At 38.2% G+C, this 19,980-nt stretch overlaps 4 protein-coding genes and 2 pseudogenes across 4 annotated transcripts; all 6 read left to right on the forward strand.

Annotated features, from left to right (window-relative positions):
* The first annotated feature begins 403 nt into the window (after window positions 1–403).
* On the forward strand, window positions 404–1,801 carry LOC125852262 (BTB/POZ domain-containing protein At4g30940-like). The gene has a single exon (XM_049531997.1). The coding sequence runs from the start codon at window positions 408–410 to the stop codon at window positions 1,686–1,688; it is 1,281 nt and encodes a 426-aa protein (XP_049387954.1). The 5' UTR covers window positions 404–407; the 3' UTR covers window positions 1,689–1,801.
* A 4,276-nt stretch (window positions 1,802–6,077) lies between these two features.
* On the forward strand, window positions 6,078–6,748 carry LOC125852255 (BTB/POZ domain-containing protein At4g30940-like). Its single transcript, XM_049531987.1, has 2 exons — window positions 6,078–6,261; window positions 6,360–6,748. Exons 1-2 carry the CDS (start codon window positions 6,078–6,080, stop codon window positions 6,746–6,748), a joined length of 573 nt encoding a protein of 190 aa, XP_049387944.1.
* Window positions 6,749–10,976: 4,228 nt separating this feature from the next.
* LOC125852263 (BTB/POZ domain-containing protein At4g30940-like) lies at window positions 10,977–12,281 on the forward strand. Its single transcript, XM_049531998.1, has one exon. It carries the CDS (start codon window positions 10,977–10,979, stop codon window positions 12,279–12,281), a length of 1,305 nt encoding a protein of 434 aa, XP_049387955.1.
* A 1,370-nt stretch (window positions 12,282–13,651) lies between these two features.
* On the forward strand, window positions 13,652–14,962 carry LOC125852256 (BTB/POZ domain-containing protein At4g30940-like). Its single transcript, XM_049531988.1, has one exon. It carries the CDS (start codon window positions 13,652–13,654, stop codon window positions 14,960–14,962), a length of 1,311 nt encoding a protein of 436 aa, XP_049387945.1.
* A 567-nt stretch (window positions 14,963–15,529) lies between these two features.
* LOC125852257 (BTB/POZ domain-containing protein At4g30940-like) lies at window positions 15,530–16,851 on the forward strand (annotated as a pseudogene).
* Window positions 16,852–17,266: 415 nt separating this feature from the next.
* LOC125852258 (BTB/POZ domain-containing protein At4g30940-like) lies at window positions 17,267–18,904 on the forward strand (annotated as a pseudogene).
* The last annotated feature ends 1,076 nt before the right edge of the window (window positions 18,905–19,980 follow it).

The following is a 19,980-nucleotide window of genomic DNA, read 5'->3' on the forward strand; positions in this document are numbered from 1 at the left end:
CAGTAGTTTGTCTGGTGTTGGAGTACTTTTATGAGAAATAGTCAAGCATTAACGTAGAGGGGTAGTAGGTAGCTTGATGTTGGAGTACTTTTACGTGAAAGAGGCAAGGTGTTGGTCTCTTCTTCTCATTTTCTCCTTATTTAGACGTAGACTTGCCCTTCTTTCAAATAGTGTCTTATCCTTTTATTTTATTACTACCTGTCATTTCATTTGCTTTGTTTATCTTGCTATTTTGCTGCCATTATTTTCTTGATTATCTTACTTTGGTTACTCTTATTTGAGTTTGGGTTTATCAGAAACAACATATGTACCCCACAAAGGTAAAGGTAAGGTTTCCGTATATCTTTCTTTGCATCTCTTACATTAGTAATAGTTTGAATTTCAGGGTACAACGACACTATTGAAGAATGGAAAGCCAGAAAGACAGAGTGAAACTCAATGTTGGTGGAAAGAAGTTTGAAACTACGGCCACAACCTTAGCGGGTGCTGGAAGGAATTCATTCTTTGGAGCAATGTGTGATGAGAATTGGAACCTGCATTCTGATGGGTCGATCACTGAACTTTTCATCGATAGAAATCCCAATTACTTTGGTGTCCTTTTGGACTTACTCAGAACAGGGGAGCTTTATATTCCTCCAAAGATCGATAAAAAGCATCTATACAGAGAGGCTCTGTATTATGGCATTGAAGATCATTTAAGGTTAGCTAAATGGGGTCCGTTTGATGGCAATAGGCTCCGGTTGGCCGAGTCTATAACGGGTCCAACAGTAGGGAAGGCTGATAAAATTCGGGCTAGTCCGAATAGCTGGTGCTGTGTGGTACGTGATAATATGGTCAACGTGTACAATTGGATACTAGAAGAGCAACCTACAATAACCACTCGTGATTATCGTAGGGTCAACGATGTTTGTTGGGTTGATTCTGATAACATTGCGGTTAGTAGTTCTGACAAGTACCTAGCTAGTGGAGGCATTGGGTTGTTCAGTGCATCTACAGGGGAATTGAAGTATAATTTTCAAGTTAAAGATGAAGATCAATTGAAGGATTACACAGCAGATGCACTCGGTGTTAGCTCGGATTACAAGTTGTTTTCCAGTTGTACTGAGTGCACCAACAAAAAGAACGGGATCGGTGTTTGGGACCAAGTCACAGGTAAGCAGACAGATTTCTTGCCATACTGGCCAGATAGTAAGGCTACCAAGTTTCAGTGGTTACATGGTACCAATTGTTTGATGGTTGCTTCTTGTCATTTGAGGTCAAAATGTTCCATCAACTTGTTTGATTTTAGGGAAAACACGGTGGCTTTGTCGTGGTCTGATGCTACGTATCAAAGAATGTATAGAGACGCGATAGCGATAGAGGAGAGAAATTCCATTTGTATAGTAGATTCAAATGAGAATTTGGGTTTCATGGATTTGAGGAGTACTACAAGTAGTATAGAATGGAGAAGTTCTACGAGGGACAACACATTTAATCGTTATCCGAAACTGGCATTTCAAGAGGGACAGTTGTTCTCATTATTTTGCGATACAATTTCAGTTTATTGTGGTTCTGATTGGGTTCCAACATCACAGCTTCAACAGAGTCGTGGTGGTTGGATTAGGGATTTTTCAATTGGTGGTGATCGTCTTCTTTCTCTTCATTGGAACAATGATATTTTTGATGTATGGGAGACCCCTCGTCCATAATATATGCATATGCATTTGGGTGAACGACTATTTAAGTTATCTCTTCTTCATTAGTACTTTGATTTTCTATGTAACTTGATTTGATTATGCAACAAAACTATGACTGATTGTGAATTATTGATAAGTAGTATGAGTTTAACAACTCATCCCTTAAGTTATTTTCTTTTTGTTGATGATATAAGAGTGATTGTTTCGTGAGGTTTAATTAGTGGATATAGTGATAAACACAAGATTCAAGGTTATAGATACGTGTGTATCCATGATTTCAACTATAATGCCTTACTCATGTGATTTGTTCTTGACTTATTAAGATATGATATACTTCACAAATTATAAATCCGCGTGGAAACAACCTCACGTAGAAATGCAGTATAAAATTGCATGACACTCAGAAATCTATAGTTATAAAAGTATGTCACTAAGGATAAAGCAAGAAATTTAATTTAAATTTAAATTGTTTTAAAAAGTGACGTTATTTTTTAACAGACATAAGAAAATAGTGCGATATAAGATGGAATGATAGAGAAATATTAAATATAAAGGACAATTGGAGTTACTCTCGCCCTTTTAATTTTTTGGGGCTTTCATATAAAGCTTATAACACTTCTTCTTCTGAATTTGGCGGACAATTGTCAGACTACCACTTAGTAAAGTCTTTCTTAAACCATAGGATAGGGGTGTGGACAAAGCAATGATTAATGGTATTGCTGAAATAACTTTTAATTTGATTTCACTTGAAATGAATCCCTCGCTTTGATAAGAAATATTTGAGTAAACAACTTTTGAGCTGAGATAATACTCACTTTTGAGGGTTATCTTTGCATTTGTAAGGATAAATAGGAGAACTAGACAACAAGTAGGGGCATTTTTCCTGGAATATACAACAACAATAACATACCCAGGGAAATCCCACCAAGCGGGGTCTGAAAAGGCAGAGTGTATGTAGGCCCTAACTAACTCTTTGAGGAGACACTGTTACCTATAAACCCTTGGCTCAAGCAAATCAAAGGAAAAATATGAAAGCTAATATAGAAGAAGTTTGGAGCAGATATGCAAGGGACGTAGCAACAACAACGAAGTGTGGTCAACTAACACAATAAACCACATACAAATCAGATACAAAAAGTTGAAGACTACATGGGTACGCTAATACTATGACCGTTATGGAGCTTTTTACTCCCACCCAGCCAAAGACACGAATAGGCTAGTAATTATAAGACACCTCTCAACTCTCAACTACCTATTAATCTTTTACCCTTATCCATGACCTTCATACCCTTCTATCTAATTAAGGTCATGTCCTCGATAATCTGAAAGTGAGCCATATCCTTCCTAATCACATCTCCCCAATACTTCTTCAGCCTACCTCTGCCTCTCCTTAATCCCTCTATATCCAACCTCTCAAACCTTCTTATCGGGGCATCCATACCTCTTCTCTTCATGTGTCCAAACCACCTCATTCTCTCTTTCTCATCTTGTCCACCACAAATGACACTCACTTCGTCCTGGATATCCTCATTCCTAATCCTTATCGCTCTTAGTATATCTGCACATTCACCTCAACTTCATCTTCTGAACCTAGAGTTCTTGTTTGGTCAACGCTCCACTCTATACAATAAAGTTTGTCCAACCACCACTTTATAGAACTTACCTTAAAGTTTTGGTGGTACAATCTTGTCACACAAGAGGCTGGAAGCAAGCCTCCACTTCAACCATGCACCACAAATTTGATGTGTGATATCATCATCAATCTCCCTATTTCCTTGAATCAGAGACCTCAAATACTTAAATTTATCTATCTTGGGGATAACTTGAGTATCGAGTCTCACTTCCATGCTTTACTTATATGTCACATCACTTAATTTACACTCCAAATGCTTTGTATTGGTCCTGCTCAACTTGAACCCTTTAGTCTTAAGATTTTAACTCCATACCTCCGTCACAAGACTCATCATCAAAATAATGTCATTTGAAAATAACAAACACCTATGGATCTCGCCTCGAATATGCAACATCAATTTATCCATCAGCAAGGCAAATAGAAACTGGCTCAACGTAAATTCGTGGTGCAACTCCATCTCAACTAGAAAATGCTCCTAGTCTCTCCCCATTATTTTTATTCGAGTCTTGACTCCATCATACATGTTCTTTATCACCCTAATATAAGCCACAAGTATACCTTTAGACGTCAAACACCGCCAAAGGACTTCTCTCGGAATTTTGTCGTAGGCCTTTTTAAGGTCAATGACTTTTATAGTTGAACGTCCTTGCATTAATCCAAAATGGTTCTCGGAAATGGACATATCCCTCCCCACCCTTATCTCTGTCATCCTATCCCAAGCTTTCAATGTAAAATATAGGGAAAATGCATAAGTACCCCCCAGCATATACCCGAAATCCCAGGGACACACCTAACCTTTACTAAGGTCCTATTACCCCCCCGAACTTATTTTATATGTAATATTCTACCCCTTTTTGGCCTACGTGGCACTATCTTTGTGGGCCCAGTGCATGTTTACATTTTTTTCAAGATAGTGCCACGTAGGCAGAAAAGGGGTAGAATATTATAGATAAATTAAGTTCGGGTGGGTAATAGGACCTTAGTAAAGGTTAGGTGTGTCTCTGGGATTTCGGGCATAGGCAGAGGGGGTACTTATGCATTTTCCCTAAAATATAACCGTGGTTAAAATATTCTTTATAGTATGAATGTAGTTTAACATATGATAGTAAATAAATTATGATTTTATCGGGTTATTAATAGTAAATATCATCAATAGAAATTTAAGTATAGTTACCTTATAAACAATAAATAATTATTAGCAGCTCCAATACTTATAAGCAAAGTTGAAATAATATTGGACGTAAAAGCCTTAAACTACAGGAATGCCATCATCATTTTTGTTTTTAAAAAGTTAGGTCTACGTTGTCGCAAAAGTATTCTATGAAAATTCAGTCACAGGCGGAGCAACACATCGAATCAAGAGAAAGCAAGAATAGGTACGACGGAAGCAAGAATCGTATCCTACTTGTTAGAATTAATAGAAATTCTCTCCCAATTATTTTTGTTTTTATGAATCCCAATTGGAATAGTTATGATAAATTATTTCTTAATTTTACTAACCCTAAGTGAAATAGTTTATTTCTAAAAACACATGTAGTCTAGTGTTGGAGTACTATTACGAGAAAGTCAAAATGATTAAGGTAGAATCGCAGTAAGTAGTCTGGTGTTGGAGTACTTTTATGACAAAGGATTAAGGTAGAAGAGCAGTAGGTAGTCTAAGGAGTAATTTTACTAGAAAGAGTCAAGGATTAAGGTAGAAGGACTATAGGTAGTCTGGTGTTGGAGTACTTTTATGAGAAAAAGTTAAGGATTAAGGTACAAAGATAGTATATAGTCAGTGTTGGAGTACTTTTACAATAAATAGCCAAGGACTAAGGTAGAAGGGCAAAGGGTAGTCCTGTGTTTGATTACTTTTATGAGAAAGAGTCAAGGATTAGAGTGGAAGGGCAATATGTAGTTTTGTGTTGGAATACTTTTACGAGAAAGAGTCAAAAGGATTAAGGTACAAGGGCAGTAGGTAGTCTGGAGTTGGCGTACTTTTACAAGAAATAGTCAAAAGGATTATGGTAGAAGGGTAGTAGGTAGTCTGGCGTTGGAGTAATTTTATGAGAAATAGTCAAAAGGATTAAGGTAGAAGGGCAATAGGTAGTTTGGTGTTGGAGCACTTTTACGAGAAAGAGTCAAGGATTAAGGTAGAAGGATAGTAGGTAGCTTGATGTTGGAATACTTATACGTGAAAGAGGCAAGGAGTTAGTTTCCTCTTCTCATCTTCTCCCTATTTAAACGTAGACTTACCTATTTTTCAAATAGTATCTTATCCTTTAATTTTATTACTACCTATCATTTCATTTGCTTTTTTTTTCCTTGCTATTTTGGTGCCGTTACTTTCTTGTTTATCCTGCTTTGTTTACTCATCTTTGAGTCGGGGTGTATAAAAAACAACCTATGTACCCCACAAAGTAAAGGTAAGGTTTGTGTATATCTTAACACTCTCCAGACCCCTCTTGTGCGATTAGACCGTGTAAGTTGTTGCATCTCTTACATTAGTACTGGTTTGAATTACAGGGTACAACGACACTTTTGAAGAATGGAAAGCCAGAAAGACAGAGTGAAACTCAATGTTGGTGGAAAAAAGTTCGAAACTNTGTTTACTCATCTTTGAGTCGGGGTGTATCAAAAACAACCTATGTACCCTACAAAGTAAAGATAAGGTCTTCGTATATCTTAACACTCTCTAGACCCCTCTTGTGCAATTAGACTGTGTAAGTTGTTGCATCTCTTACATTAGTACTGGTTTGAATTACAGGGTATAAAGACCCTTTTGAAGAATGGTAAGCCAGAAAGACAGAGTGAAACTCAATGTTGGTGGAAAAAAGTTTGAAACTACGGCCACAACCTTAGCGGGTGCGGGAAGGAATTCATTCTTTGGAGCCATGTTTGATGAGAATTGGAAACTGCATTCTAATGGGGCAATCACTGAACTTTTCATCGATAGAAATCCCGATTACTTTGGTGTCTTTTTGGACTTACTCAGAATAGGGGAGCTTTATATTCCTCCGAAGATCGATAAAAGCACCTATACAGAGAGGCTCTGTATTATGGCATTGAAGATCATTTATGGTTAGCTAAATGGGGTCCGCTTGATGGTAATAGGCTCCCGTTGGCCGAGTCTATAACGGGCCCAACAGTAGGGAAGGCTGATAAAATTCGGGCTAGTCCGAATAGCTGGTGCTGTGTGGTACGTGATAATATGGTCAACGTGTACAATTGGATGCTAGAAGAGCAACGTACAATAACCACTCGTGATTATCGTAGGGTCAACGATGTTTGTTGGGTTGATTCTGATAACATTGCGGTTAGTAGTTCTGACAAATACCTAGCTAGTGGAGGCATTGGGTTGTTCAGTGCATCTACAGGGGAATTGAAGTATAATTTTCAAGTTAAAGATGAAGATCAATTGAGGATTACACAGCAGATGCACTCGGTGTTAGCTCGGTGATAAGAGCTTATGCCTTTTGGTGTTTTGATGATCTCCTCACAAGTGCAGGGACCTGGTCCTCTGCAGAGTATGCTCGTCCAGTGACAAAGTGTGGTACAGCTGTAAAAGTTGTCTGCGTCAGAGAGTTGGTGAAAGCTGCAGAGTACTTCACCAATCAGAAGCAAAGATGTTGCTTGTACGTTTGGTAATAACTTTTCATGGTTTATATCAAACATGATACAACAATATTAAGAATTCATTCAAAGAAAGAGTCTTTCAAGCTTCAAGAACAGCAAGGGACTTGATCAATTACTTCAAGAGCTTTAAGAACAACAAGGGATCTGATCGATTACTTCAAGAGCTTCTTGTACCAGCTGTTACTTTGTTTGCTTGTAATAGTGCTTACATTGTAGGATTCGTTTTGTGAAAGAAACGTTTCAAACTTGTTTGAATCATTGTAAGAACTAGGTTAAGGGTAACTTAGGTTCTTACTCTAAAGGTCTATATTAATCGGTTAGGATTAGTATAGTGGGCGGTGTTGTATCCGCTTAGCAAAGTCTAAGTTATCTAAGGGTGATAGCTTAGTGGGTAGTGTTGTATCTGCTCTGGCTCATCTAAGTAATAGGAGGTATTGCTTAGAGTTGGGATTAGTAGGCTAATCTCGGTTTGTAAACTTGCTTTTACTTTTGCTTGGAGAAGATTAGTGAAAGAAGTTTGAAAAGTCCTGGCAGGCCAGGTCGTGGTTTTACTCCCTTGAGCAAGGAGGTTTCCACGTAAAGTTGTTGTGCAATCTTTACTTTCAGCACTTTGTTTATTTTTCTGTTATTGTAACTGTGCTGAGGACCTGGTCCCATCTAGACAAGTGGACGCATACATTCCAACAAGTGGTATCAAAGCAAGTCTTTTCTCTCTGGTTAACACCAAGAAAAGGAAAGATCCTGACGGAATGGCCGCTCCACCTAACATGGAGGAAGGACAGTCTTCGATCAGACCACCTCGATTCAATGGTCAGTATTATGGATGGTGGAAAAATCGTATGCATGATTATATCAATGCAGAGGACACTGAGTTGTTGGATATCATTCTTGATGGTCCTTACATTCCAGTCAAGAAAGTGAAAGATGGAGAGACCACCACTTCTGTGGTCAAGACAAGAAAAGAATACAATGAAGCTGATAGGAAAAAGATTGAAAAAAATTACAAAGTCAAGAAGATCCTAGTGTGTGGGATTGGAGCGGAGGAGTACAACAGAATTTCTGCCTGTGAATCTGCCAAAGAGATATGGGACTGTCTCCAAACAGCCCATGAAGGAACACAACGAGTAAAAGAGTCTAAGGTCGATATGCTTACGACTTAATACGAGAATTTTTGTATGAAGGAAGGTGAAACTATCTTTGAAATGAACTCAAGATTCACTTCCATCACCAACGAACTAAGATGCTTAGGTGAGCCCATTCCTTTAAGCAAACAAGTTCGCAAGATTCTCAAGGTTCTTCCCAAGTCATGGGAAAGCAAAATTGATGCTATAACAGAGGCAAAAGATCTGAAGACACTTTCCATGGATGAGCTGATTGGAAATCTCCAGACCTACGAGCTGAATAAAAAGCAGGGGACAAACATAAAGGAGGAGGATGAAATGGCCTATGTTACTAAAAGGTTTCAAAAAATCATCAAGAAACATGACGTTTTTCAAAAGAAGGCTTCGACCAGCAGAACATCAAACGCAAATGACCTTTGCCATAAATGTGGCAAACCTGGTCATTTTATGAGGGACTGTCCCAGCCAAAAGCAGGAAACTCAGAACTTCAAACCTCGTAAGAGGGACCTGGTCCCAGACAGTGCTCGGAGAAAGGCTCATGCTGATCAGTTGGTGANTGGTCCCAGACAGTGCTCGGAGGAAGGCTCATGCTGATCAGTTGGTGAGAAAAGCTTTTGCTGTATGGGGAAATGATTCAAGTGAGTCAGAAGAAGATGCAGAAAGTTATGAAGATGTTTCAATGATGGCTATTAAAGATGATGAAAATGTCTTCAATTCCATCTTCTCATTAATAGCAAATTCTGATGATGAAGAGGATTCAGATGAGGTAACTCTTTTTGATCTTAAAGATGATCTAGATAATCTGCCTATTGAAAATTTGAGAAAACTTGCTGCTCTTCTTATTGATTGTGTTGATGAACGAACCACTGAAAACTTAATGTTGAATAAAAAATTAAGTTTGTGTGAAGATAAGAATTCTGCTCTTATGTCTAAACTGAGTATCAGGATAGGTATCCTCGAGAATGATAGTCTGGAACCCAGTGAGGGACCTGGTACCTCAGTAGGTGGAAAGAGAAAGCTTAGCATCCTTGAGGAAGAACTGAAAGAAAAGCTCAAAATCCTTGAGTCCAAGTTAGTTGCTTCTCTTGAAACAAATTCTCAACTGAGAAAGGATCTGAGTAAGGTCAAGGAGGAGTTAAGCCACTCTCTAAAATGGATAGACTCTTCTAAGATACTCTCTAATCTTTCTAATCAGAGTTTCAATGGAAAGAAAGGGTTAGGACGTAGACCAATAAAACCTCCTTATAATCCTCATTGCAAATATGTGTCTGTATATGACAATCTGTTGTGCACTCACTGTGGGCGTAATGGTCATCTAAAAGAAAAGTGTGAGACTCTGAGAAAAGCAAAAGAAAAGCATGAGAAATTTGTCAGATCTGAAAACAATGATAAAAGGGAACTCAAGGGACCTGGTCCCTGTTATCGTTTCAATAAGAAAACTTTGCCTCTTTGGACAGAAAGGTTTCTTATCAGACCTCTTAATGATTATGGGAACTTCGTCTGAAGTGGGTTCCCAAGTCTAATAAGTAATTCTTGTGCAGAAGAGAGGGAGCATTCAATGTTGGTACATGGATAGTGGATGCTCAAGGCATATGACTGGAAATTCTCTAAACTTCCTCTCTTTGGAAGTACACCAAGGTGGAGGTGTGTCATTTGGAGGTGGAAAGAAAGGTTTTATTCTTGGTATTGGCAAGATAGGAAGAACTCCTGATCATTCCATAGACAGTGTATACTATGTGGACGGTTTGAAGTTTAATCTCTAAAGTGTGTATCATATTTGCGACAAGGAAAAATGAAGTCAAGTTCATGTCTGAAGGGAAACAACTTGTCATGTCTGAATGCTCAAACTGATGATGCAAATCTTTGGCATAGGCGACTGGGTCATGTAAGTACCCCTTTACTTAACAAGCTTGTTACAGGGGACCTGGTCCGCGGACTACCAAAGTTGAAGTTCTCAAATGACAAAATCTGTGATGCCTGTGCAAAAGGCAAACAAACAAGATTTTCTTTCAAGGCAAAGAAGGGTGTGAGCACTATCAGACCTTTGGAACTTCTCCACATGAATCTGTGTGAACCTGTTAGAATTCAAAGCAGATGAGGAGTGATAAAGGGATACCATGAGATGGAGAAGCGAATCAAGGAAAGGGAAGACAAGGATATCCTAAATCCTGGAAACAAACAGGTGGCAAAGGAAATTGCTGCAGATCTCACAAGAGCACCTGGTCCCTCTGATACTACCTAGAAGGTTCCATCTCAAAATCATGAAGCTGATGATGTTGAATCTGATGCTGAAATCGAAGAAGAGTTGATCATAAAGTCCAGATGGAAACATCAATTCTCACATCCATTGGACAATCTCATCTCTTCACTTGACTCTGGAATTCAAACTAGATCCAGGACAAGAAATCTAGTTGCATATTCAGCCTTTATGTCAAGAGAAATACATCAAGGAACTGCTTTGAAAGTTTAATTCGATTGAGGCAAAAGTTCTTGACACTCCCATGAGCACAAGTGTGAAGCTTGACTTAGATGAAGATGGAGTTGAGGAATGAGTGCAAGATTTCAAGCAGCACCAAAGGAATCCCATCTAAAGGCAGCTAAACGTATCCTGAGATACTTGAAGGGAACTCAGGACCTGGTCCTCCTCTACCTAACAGGTGACTCACTTGATCTAATTGGTTTTGCAGATGTTGATTATGCAGGCTTTCTTGTAGATCGAAAGAGTACATCAGGCATGGCACATTTTCTTGGATCATCACTGATTTCCTGAGGGACAATGTTGAGAAGCAAAATGTGGTGATGAAGTTCTGTGAGACTAAAGACCAGCTGACTGATATCTTTACAAAGTCATTGAGTAAAGAATGTTTCATTAAAAACATGATGAGGCTGGGGATGTACNTGAATTTCAGGGTACTACGACATTTTTGAAGAATGGGAACTCCAAAAGACAAGGTGAAACTCAATGTTGGCGGAAAAATGTTTGAAACTACGGCCACCACCTTAGCGGGTGCTGGAAGGAATTCATTGTTTGGAGCCATGTTTGATGAGAACTGGAACCTGCATTCCGATGGGGAGATAACTGAACATTTCATCGATAGAAATCCCGAACATTTTGGTGTCCTTTTGGACTTACTCAGAACTGGGGAGCTTGATATTCCTCCCAAGATAGATAAAAAGCTCCTATACAGAGAGGCCAAATATTATGGCATTCTTGATCATGTCAGGTCAGCTAAATGGGGTCTGTTTGATGGAAATAGGGCCCGGTTGGCACAGTCCATAACGGGGTGGTCAGCAAGTGATGGAGAGGTTGCACAGACTATTCGAGCTAGCCCGAGTGGATGGTGCTGTGTGACTCAGGGTAGTGTTGTTCGTGTGTACGACTGGATGCTTGAAGAACACCCTATAATACATATTGAACACAATAAGGTGAATGATGTCGGTTGGGTTGATTCCGAAAGTATCGTGGTTAGCTCTGATGAAAAGCTAGCTAGTGGAGGCATGGGGCTATTCAATGCATCCACAGGGGAGTTGAGGTATAAATTTCAAGTTACAGATAATTTGAGAACTTTAGCTCCATTAGTCACAGCAAGTACACTAGGTTTTGGCTCAGATAACAAGTTGTTCTCGAGTTGTGAAAATGCTGATGGTTACCCTGGGATTGGCATTTGGGATCTAGTCACAGGTAAGCTGATAGATTTCCGCTCTCTTGCGCGTCATCACTCACTTAGAAAGGCTACCAGGCTGCAATGGTTACCTGATTACAATTGTTTGATGGCCCTTTATTTGTATCCAAAGGTTGATATCACGCTGTTTGAATTTCAACAAAACGCTATGTGTCAGTTATTGGCTGAGGATCAGAACAAACATTCTAGTACTATTCGTGATGCAACAGTGATAGGGGAAAGTAGTTCAATTTGTGTATTAGGCTTGAATGAGTGTTTGGGTTTCTTGGATTTTAGAAGGACTGATACGAGTGTGCATTGGAGATATAAGAAAGATTCTTCGTCTGGTCTGTGTTTTCCTAAACTGGCATTTCACAGGGGGGAATTGTTTTCATCACTGAACGATAGTATTTCGGTGTATTGTGGTTTTGACTGGCTTCCAACATCACAGCTTCGAAAGAGTCCTGGTGGTTCGATTTGTGATTTTTCAATTGGTGGTGAGAGTCTTTTCGCTCTTCATAAAGATGAAAATGTCGTTGATGTATGGGAGACTCCTCGTCCACCAGTTATATGAATCTAGATTGTCAGAGTTTGTTGATCAAGACACTATAGCTGTTGATTTCAGAACAGAATTAAGTTGCAAATTGTCATGTACTATGTTCTTGAATGGTGCATATCATAGAATGATCAAAGTAAACTAGTTCTACATATATTGATTGATTAACATTATTTTCAATTTGGCTTTGCTTCAGCTAGTACATGTTATAAATGCATCAACTCAGTATTTAGTGTACACCATGAAACTGCATATTTCATTCATGTTGCTCGGACTCTCTGAAAATGCAGGTACGTACATCCATATCGGATCCTCCAAAAATACACTAGTTTGGGAGGACAAACAGGCACCCACTCGTATTTTTGAATTGTCTGAGCAACCTATAGTTTAAAGTAAATTGGAAAGCCTAGTTCAATATAAATTGTCAATCAGCTATATATGTTTTTCATAATCAGTAGGTTATATCAATTTTCGTAATTTTGATACATGAGAGTGTTGGGAATAAACTTTTCAAAATAAGCAAATTTTAAAAGTTTGGTAGATTATTATTTTAAGAGTATTTTTTTTTAAAATCTTTATAATACATAAATTCACGCATTAGAATCCTACTTTGAATAGTTATACAATACTAGTCCTACGTGGAATAGTAAAAGGAAATACTTCACTAAACAATACGAGTCCAATTGGGATAATCAAAATTAATTATTTTTTTACGTATAAAAACATCTCATGGACTAATTTTTTTCAATAACCACAAGTGAATTCGTCTCCAGATTGCTACTCGTTATTCGATTTCTTCTAAGTCTGGTAAAAATAAATATTTCTTTCAACTCTCCCTTTTATTGTTGGCGCTAGATTTTTTTTTTTCGAATATCGAGGATATGACCTTAGATAGAAGGTTGGTTGGTAGTTGAACATAGTGGAATAGTTATCTTCTCTCTTACAGGTAGTATTAACACTATTCTCGTAGTTGCTTGTTTATTGAGTGTTGTTGTCATTGTGTTTCGTGTGTTTCAATCTCACTAGTTCGTTGTTGTTATTGCTCTTTCTATATGTATGCTATGTACTGTTTTCCATAGTGCTATATTTCATTGTTGTTACTATTCCGTTTCTGTATTCTCTTTTTCAAACTGCTTTGAGATGCTTTACTTGAATCGAGGGCCTCCACAAACCTCACTTGTGAGATTATAGTGGGTAAGTTGTTGTAGAAATTCTTTTCTAAGCGGCCACTAATGCTTGCATTAGGTTAGGTTGTCTACATTACATCTCTTGGGTGTGGACCTTCCCTGGACAGGGTAAAGCGGGATGCTTTGTGCATCAGATCGCTCTTTTTATCTTTTACATTAGTATTGGTTTTGAATTTCAGGGTACTACGACATTTTTGAAGAATGGGAACTCCAAAAGACAAGGTAAAATTCAATGTTGGTGGCAGAATCTTCGAAACTACGGCTACAACCTTAGCAATTGCTGGCGAAAATTCACTCTTTCGAGCTATGTTAGATGAGAATTGGAACGTGCATTCAGATTCAGCTATGACTGAATACTTCATAGATAGAGACCCTGATTATTTCGCCGTCCTTCTTAACCTGCTCAGAACAGGAGAGCTTTATATTCCTCCGAAGATAGATAAACATCTCCTATACAGAGAGGCAGAATATTATGGCATTCTTGATCATGTCAGGTTAGCTAAATGGGGTCCGTTTGATGGAAATAGGGCCCAGTTGGCACAGCCCATAATGAACTGGTCAGCAGCGAATGGAACTCTTGCATACACTATTCGAGCTAGTCCGAGGGGATGGTGCTGTCTGGCTCAGGGTAGTGTTGTTCGTGTGTACGACTGGATGCTTGAAGAACATCCTATAATACATATTGCACACCATAAGGTGAGAGACATTTGTTGGGTTGATGACAAACATATTGTGATAAGCTCTGATAAAAGACTAGCAAATGGAGGCATGAGGCTATTCAATGCATCCACAGGGGAATCAAGGTGTAAATTTCAAGTTACAGATAAATCGAGCGGTTTAGCTCCATTTTCCACAGCAAGTACACTAGATTTTGGCTCAGATTACAAGTTGTTCTCGAGTTGTGAAAACGGTGATGAACACCATGGGATTGGCAATTGGGATCTAGTCACAGGTAAGCTGATAAATTTCCACTGTAGTCCACCTCATCTCTCACTTAAAAAGGCTAGCAGACTTCAATGGTTACCTGGTACCAACTGTTTGATGGCCTTTTATTTGGATTGTGCAAAGGTTGATATCATCTTGTTTGACTTTAGAGATAACACTATGGTTCGGTTATTGACTGAGAAGCACGACAGACCTTGTGATCGTACTATTAAAGATGCAATAGTGATAGAGGAGACTAGTTCAATTTGTGCATTACGTTGGAATGGAGCTTTAGGTTTCATGGATTTGAGGAGTACCGCTAGAGGTGTAAATTGGAGAAATACGGAAGATCCTTTTGCTAGTCCGTATTTTCCCAAACTGGCATATCACGAAGGGCAATTGTTTTCATCGTTTAACAATAGAATTTCAGTGCATTCTGGTTCTGATTGGCTTCGAACATCACAGCTTAGACATAGTGATTTTGGTGCAATTCATGATTATTCAATTGGTGGTAACCGTCTTTTCTCTCTGCAAAGTACAGGAAATATAATAAATGTATGGGAGACCCCTCGTCCACCAATTATATAAAATTTAGATTGTTAGAGTTGGTTTATCAACAACTCCATAGCCGATATTCAGTTTACACCATTCAACTTCTGCATATTTCATTCATGTATCTTTATCTTCTCAGCAATCTAATAAAGTTAATTTGAAAGCTATAATTTTTAGGTATATGATGTATCAAATGTTAATCCTTTATGTTGCAGTTATATTACAACTAAGATGATCAACACATTTTAGTTGTGTAAGTCTGAAGCGTGTTCCGAAGTAGGAAATTCACCATTTTTTGTGCACAACGGGTATGACCTCAATGGTTGCCCCAAAATCGGGTATATCTGCATTCCCCCCGTAAATGTATAGCCTTTAGCTCTTATTTGATACCAATGATTTGAGACAACCTTTTACATTCCTTACATTTGAAACATGGGGAAAATAAATTATGGAAAAACTAAACAGACACCAAATAACTCTTTGTATGCTTTCTTTGGGAATTGGTATAGACTGACCACTGATGCCTTTTGAAGGGCTTTATATACCATACATTTTCAGCACAATTTGAACTTCATTTTAGTATTTATTGGGTACTTTTGAATAATGGGAACTCCGAAAGGTAGGGTGAAACTCAATGTTGGTGGCTACAGCCACAACCTTAGAATTTGCTGGCCAAAATTCACTCTTTCGAGCCATGTTAGATGAGAATTGGAACCTGCATTCTGATTCAGCAATCACTGAACACTTCATCGATAGAGACCCTGATTATTTTGCTGTCCTTCTTAACCTGCTCAGAACAGGAGAGCTATATATTCCTCCAAAGATAGATAAAAAGCTCGTATACAAAGAGGCTGAATATTATGGCATTCTGGATCATGTCAGGTCAGCTGAGTGTGATAAATTTGATGGCAATAGGCCTCGATTGGCACGGTCCATAACAGGCTGGTCAGTAAGGGATGGTGAGATATCTCGGGCCATCCAAGCCAACCCGAATGGCTAGTGCTGTGTGGCGCATGGTAGTGTGGTTCACATGTACGACTGGATGCTAGAAGAACGTCCTACAATCAATCTTGATTACCGTAAGGTAAACAATCTTTGTTGGATTGATTCTGAAAATATTGTGGTTAGCTCTGATGAAAATATAGATAGTGGAGGCATGGGGTTATTCAATGCTTCCACAGGGGAATTGAGATATAAATTTCAAGTTACAGATGTATTAAAAGGTTATACAGCAGATGCACTCGGAGTTAGCTCGGATAACAAGCTGTTTTCCAGTTGTACTAAGAGCACTAGCAATAAACATGGGATCGGTGTTTGGGACCAAGTTACAGGTAAGCAAATAGATTTCCTCGATTGGTCACCATACAAGTATCAACACAATGCTAGCAGGCTGCAATGGCTACATGATACCAAATGTTTGATGATTGCTAGTTTCCACCCAAGGAATGATATCAGCTTGTATGATGTTAGGAATGACAAGGTGGTTTGGTCTTGGTCTGGTGTCTACGCGAGGAGCAGTTATGACATTGCTTGTGAGAAAATTTTTAGAGATGTGGTTGCGATAGAGGAGAGTAGTTCAATTTGTATAGTAGATTGGAATGAGTGTCTTGGTTTCATGGATTTGAGGGGTAATGGAACAATAAATTGGAGAAATTCTATCAAGGGTGTAATGCCTTTTTTTCCCTGGGAGGGTAGAAGTTACTCTTGTTATCCCAAACTGGCATTTCATGAGGGGCAATTGTTCTCATCATTGAACAATACCATTACGGTTTATTCTGGTTCTGATTGGGTTCCAACATCACAGTTTCAACAGTCACGGTGGTCCAATTTGGGATTTTTCAATTGGTGGTGACCGCCTTTTTGCTCTTCATAGCAACGAAGATGTTCTTGATGTAGGGGACACCCCTCGTTCACCAATGACATGAATCTATATCCTAGTTTGGTTTTGGTTTTGTTCTTCTATCCCTATTCTCAATAGATTGTTAGAGCTGGTGGATCAAAGAAAGTACCATTTTTTTTAATGGTAAAAATGAAGTTCTATATGTTAATCTTGGTAAATCTTGACGTAAACACCGTGTGTGGGTAAGTTTTTATTGTTAATCTTCTCAGGATTCTTCGAATAAAGTAAATTGCAAGTTTCTTTAAAACAGATATATCCAAACAGCTTTTATAGATTCCTGGTGGATGAAAGGTTAATTATTTATGTAGCATTTCCATTTTACTGAGCTAAGGGTAAAATGCAGAGAATCTACCAAGGGTGTTAAGCTTTTCGCTACTCGCGTGAGTACTAAACCTTGTTATAACTAATTGACATTTCATGAGGGGCAACTGTTTTCATCAATGGATGATAGAATTTCAGTTTATTGTGGTTCTGATTGGATCGTAGTAACATCAGAGCTTCGACAGACTCGTGGTGGTTTGATTAGTGATTTTGCAGTTGGTGGTGATGTCTTTTTGCTCTTGGTAAAGAAGAAATGTTATTGATGTATGGAAGACCCCTCGTCCGCTAATTATATGAATCTATATCCTAGTTTAATTTGTTTCTTTTATTTATATCGATGATTTCAAGAGGTCATTATAGTTAGTTCATAGTTTTCAAGATTACAAGCCCTACATGATAAGAAGGCTTATCTATAGATGTCATTTGGTAACCTGATAGAGTAAAATGTTCTTTACACTGAGCATGTATATAATTTAAAACAATTTGTCAATAACTACCCTTGCCCTGCCTCTTCTATAGGCATTTTTTATTTGTGAATGCCTGAGATCAATTGNCTGATGCAGCAATCACTGAACACTTCATCGATAGAAATCCCGATTATTTTGGTGTCCTTTTGGACTTACTCAGAACCGGGGAGCTTTACATTCCTCCAAAGATCGATAAAAAGTTTCTATACAGAGAGGCTGAATATTATGGCATTTTGGATCATGTAAGGTCAGCTGAGTGTGATACTTTTGATGGCAATAGACTCCGTCTGGCAAAGTCCATAACAGGCTTGTCAGCAGGGGATGGTAAATTCACACCAGCCATTCGGGCTGACCTGAATGGCTGGTGCTGTGTCAGGGAAATGTGGTTCACGTGTACGACTGGATGCTAGAAGAACACCCTGCAATCAATCTTGATTATCGTAGGTGAACGATGTTTGTTGGGTTGATTCTGAAAATATTGTGGTTAGCTCTGATGAAAAGATACCTAATGGAGGCATGGGGTTATTCAGGGCATCCACAGGGAATTGAGGTATAAATTTCAGGCTACAGATGAAATGAATGATTACACAACAGGTATACTAAGTTGTAGCTCGGATTACAAGTTATTCTCGAGTTGTAAAAGTACTAGCAACGGGCATGCAATCGGTGTTTGGGACCAAGTCACAGGTAAGCAGATAGATTTCTCGTCATACTATACATATGGTAATGCTAGATGATTGCAATGGTTGCACGGAACCAACTGTTTGATGGCCACTAGTTTTCATCCAAGGGACGGAAATTGTTGCATCAGCTTGTTAGATTTTAGGAAAAACACAACGGTTATATCGTGGTCTGATGTTAGGGATCGAGTGAAAAAACTTTATATTACTGATCAAACTAAGTTTAAAGACGTGATAGCAATAGAGGAGAGTTATTCCATTTGTGTAGTCGATAAAAATGAGCGTTTGGGTTTCATTGATTTGAGGAAGTACTACTGATGCAAGTGTGGAATGGAAAGAAACTACAAGGGACAACACGAATTCCTCTTTTTTCGGAGGTAACAACAACTGCTATCCCAAACTGGCATTTCATGAGGGACAATTGTTTTCATCAATGAAGGATAGAATTTCGGTTTACTGTGGTTCTGATTGGGTTCTAACATCAGAGGTTCGACAGAGTCATGGTGGTTGGATTTGTGATTTTTCAATTGGGGGTGATCGTCTTTTTGCTCTTCATGGTGACGAAGATATTTTTGATGTATGGGAGACCCCTTGTCCACCAATTAAATGAATCGAAATCCTAGTTTGATTTTGGATTTTAGTTTCTTTATATCAATCTTTTCAATAGGGCATTAGAGTTAGTTGGTGGATCAAGAAACTATAGCAGATGATTTCAGGTTAGAACTAAGTAGCAAACATCATGTACTATGTTCTTGAATGATGCATAATCATAAAATGACCAAGTGAAATTTTATATAAATTGATTAAGCAGGTAACCTATCTTATCTTCAAGATTAAACAGGTTTGTCTGTAGATGTCGTTTGGGTGACCTCATAGTGTAAATGTTTTTCTTACAACAAAGATGTTTACAACTTAAACTCTTACAAGCTAGGTATTTCTATATATTTGTCATGTTTGAGATCGATTGACTACTCTACTACCTATCATTGTCCAAAAGGACAAAGAATGTTTTATAGGCCAGATTGATATGACCAAAAGAGATATGCTTATGACTTAACATTGTCGAGAACAAAAGCCCAATCTATTCAAATCGATTAGTAAAACAATCAATTAATATAATAGTTGCATGTATATGGGATGAAGTATAAGTAAAACGTAAAATATAATAGTTGCATGTTATATCGGAAATTAGTAAATCTCCTAATATCTCATGAAATTGAAATGACTAATCTAAATGACATAGTATATTTTTTATTATAATTAGCCAGAGCCTCAATATGGATTCCAAACAATCGTTGGGAAGTGGAGCCATAATTTTTATCGAAAGAGTTAAAATATGAAGTAAACATACCAATTCAAATGAGTTTAACATCTACTATATAAACATTAAAAAATGTAATAATGTATCAACAGTATAAACCAAATTACACTGACTCCGTCCCTGATCGGGAAACTACAAAAAGGAATGTTACAGAGTTAGTTGCTCGATCAAAAATATTTATTATAATCAATATATTTAGTAGGCGTTTGGCCATGTGATACCATATCACGATATGGTGTTGTGAGATGGAATCAGCGTTTGGACATGCGATTTTACGCTGATTCCATCTCATTATTCCATATCATGAGAGGTGATACCATATTCTCCAAAAACCATGATATGGAAGTATATGGTGATTCCATATC

The sequence above is a fragment of the Solanum stenotomum genome, unplaced genomic scaffold, assembly GCF_019186545.1.
Source record: "Solanum stenotomum isolate F172 unplaced genomic scaffold, ASM1918654v1 scaffold33159, whole genome shotgun sequence".
Lineage (NCBI taxonomy): Eukaryota > Viridiplantae > Streptophyta > Magnoliopsida > Solanales > Solanaceae > Solanum > Solanum stenotomum.

Bases quoted from the DNA above. Each gene is read 5' to 3' on its own strand.
- LOC125852262 (XM_049531997.1), top strand. From the start codon at position 408: ATGGAAAGCCAGAAAGACAGAGTGAAACTCAATGTTGGTGGAAAGAAG.
- LOC125852255 (XM_049531987.1), top strand. From the start codon at position 6,078: ATGGTAAGCCAGAAAGACAGAGTGAAACTCAATGTTGGTGGAAAAAAG. The intron at 6,262-6,359 runs GTGTCTTTTTGG...ATGGCATTGAAG, and splicing joins TAGAAATCCCGATTACTTTG to ATCATTTATGGTTAGCTAAA.
- LOC125852263 (XM_049531998.1), top strand. From the start codon at position 10,977: ATGGGAACTCCAAAAGACAAGGTGAAACTCAATGTTGGCGGAAAAATG.
- LOC125852256 (XM_049531988.1), top strand. From the start codon at position 13,652: ATGGGAACTCCAAAAGACAAGGTAAAATTCAATGTTGGTGGCAGAATC.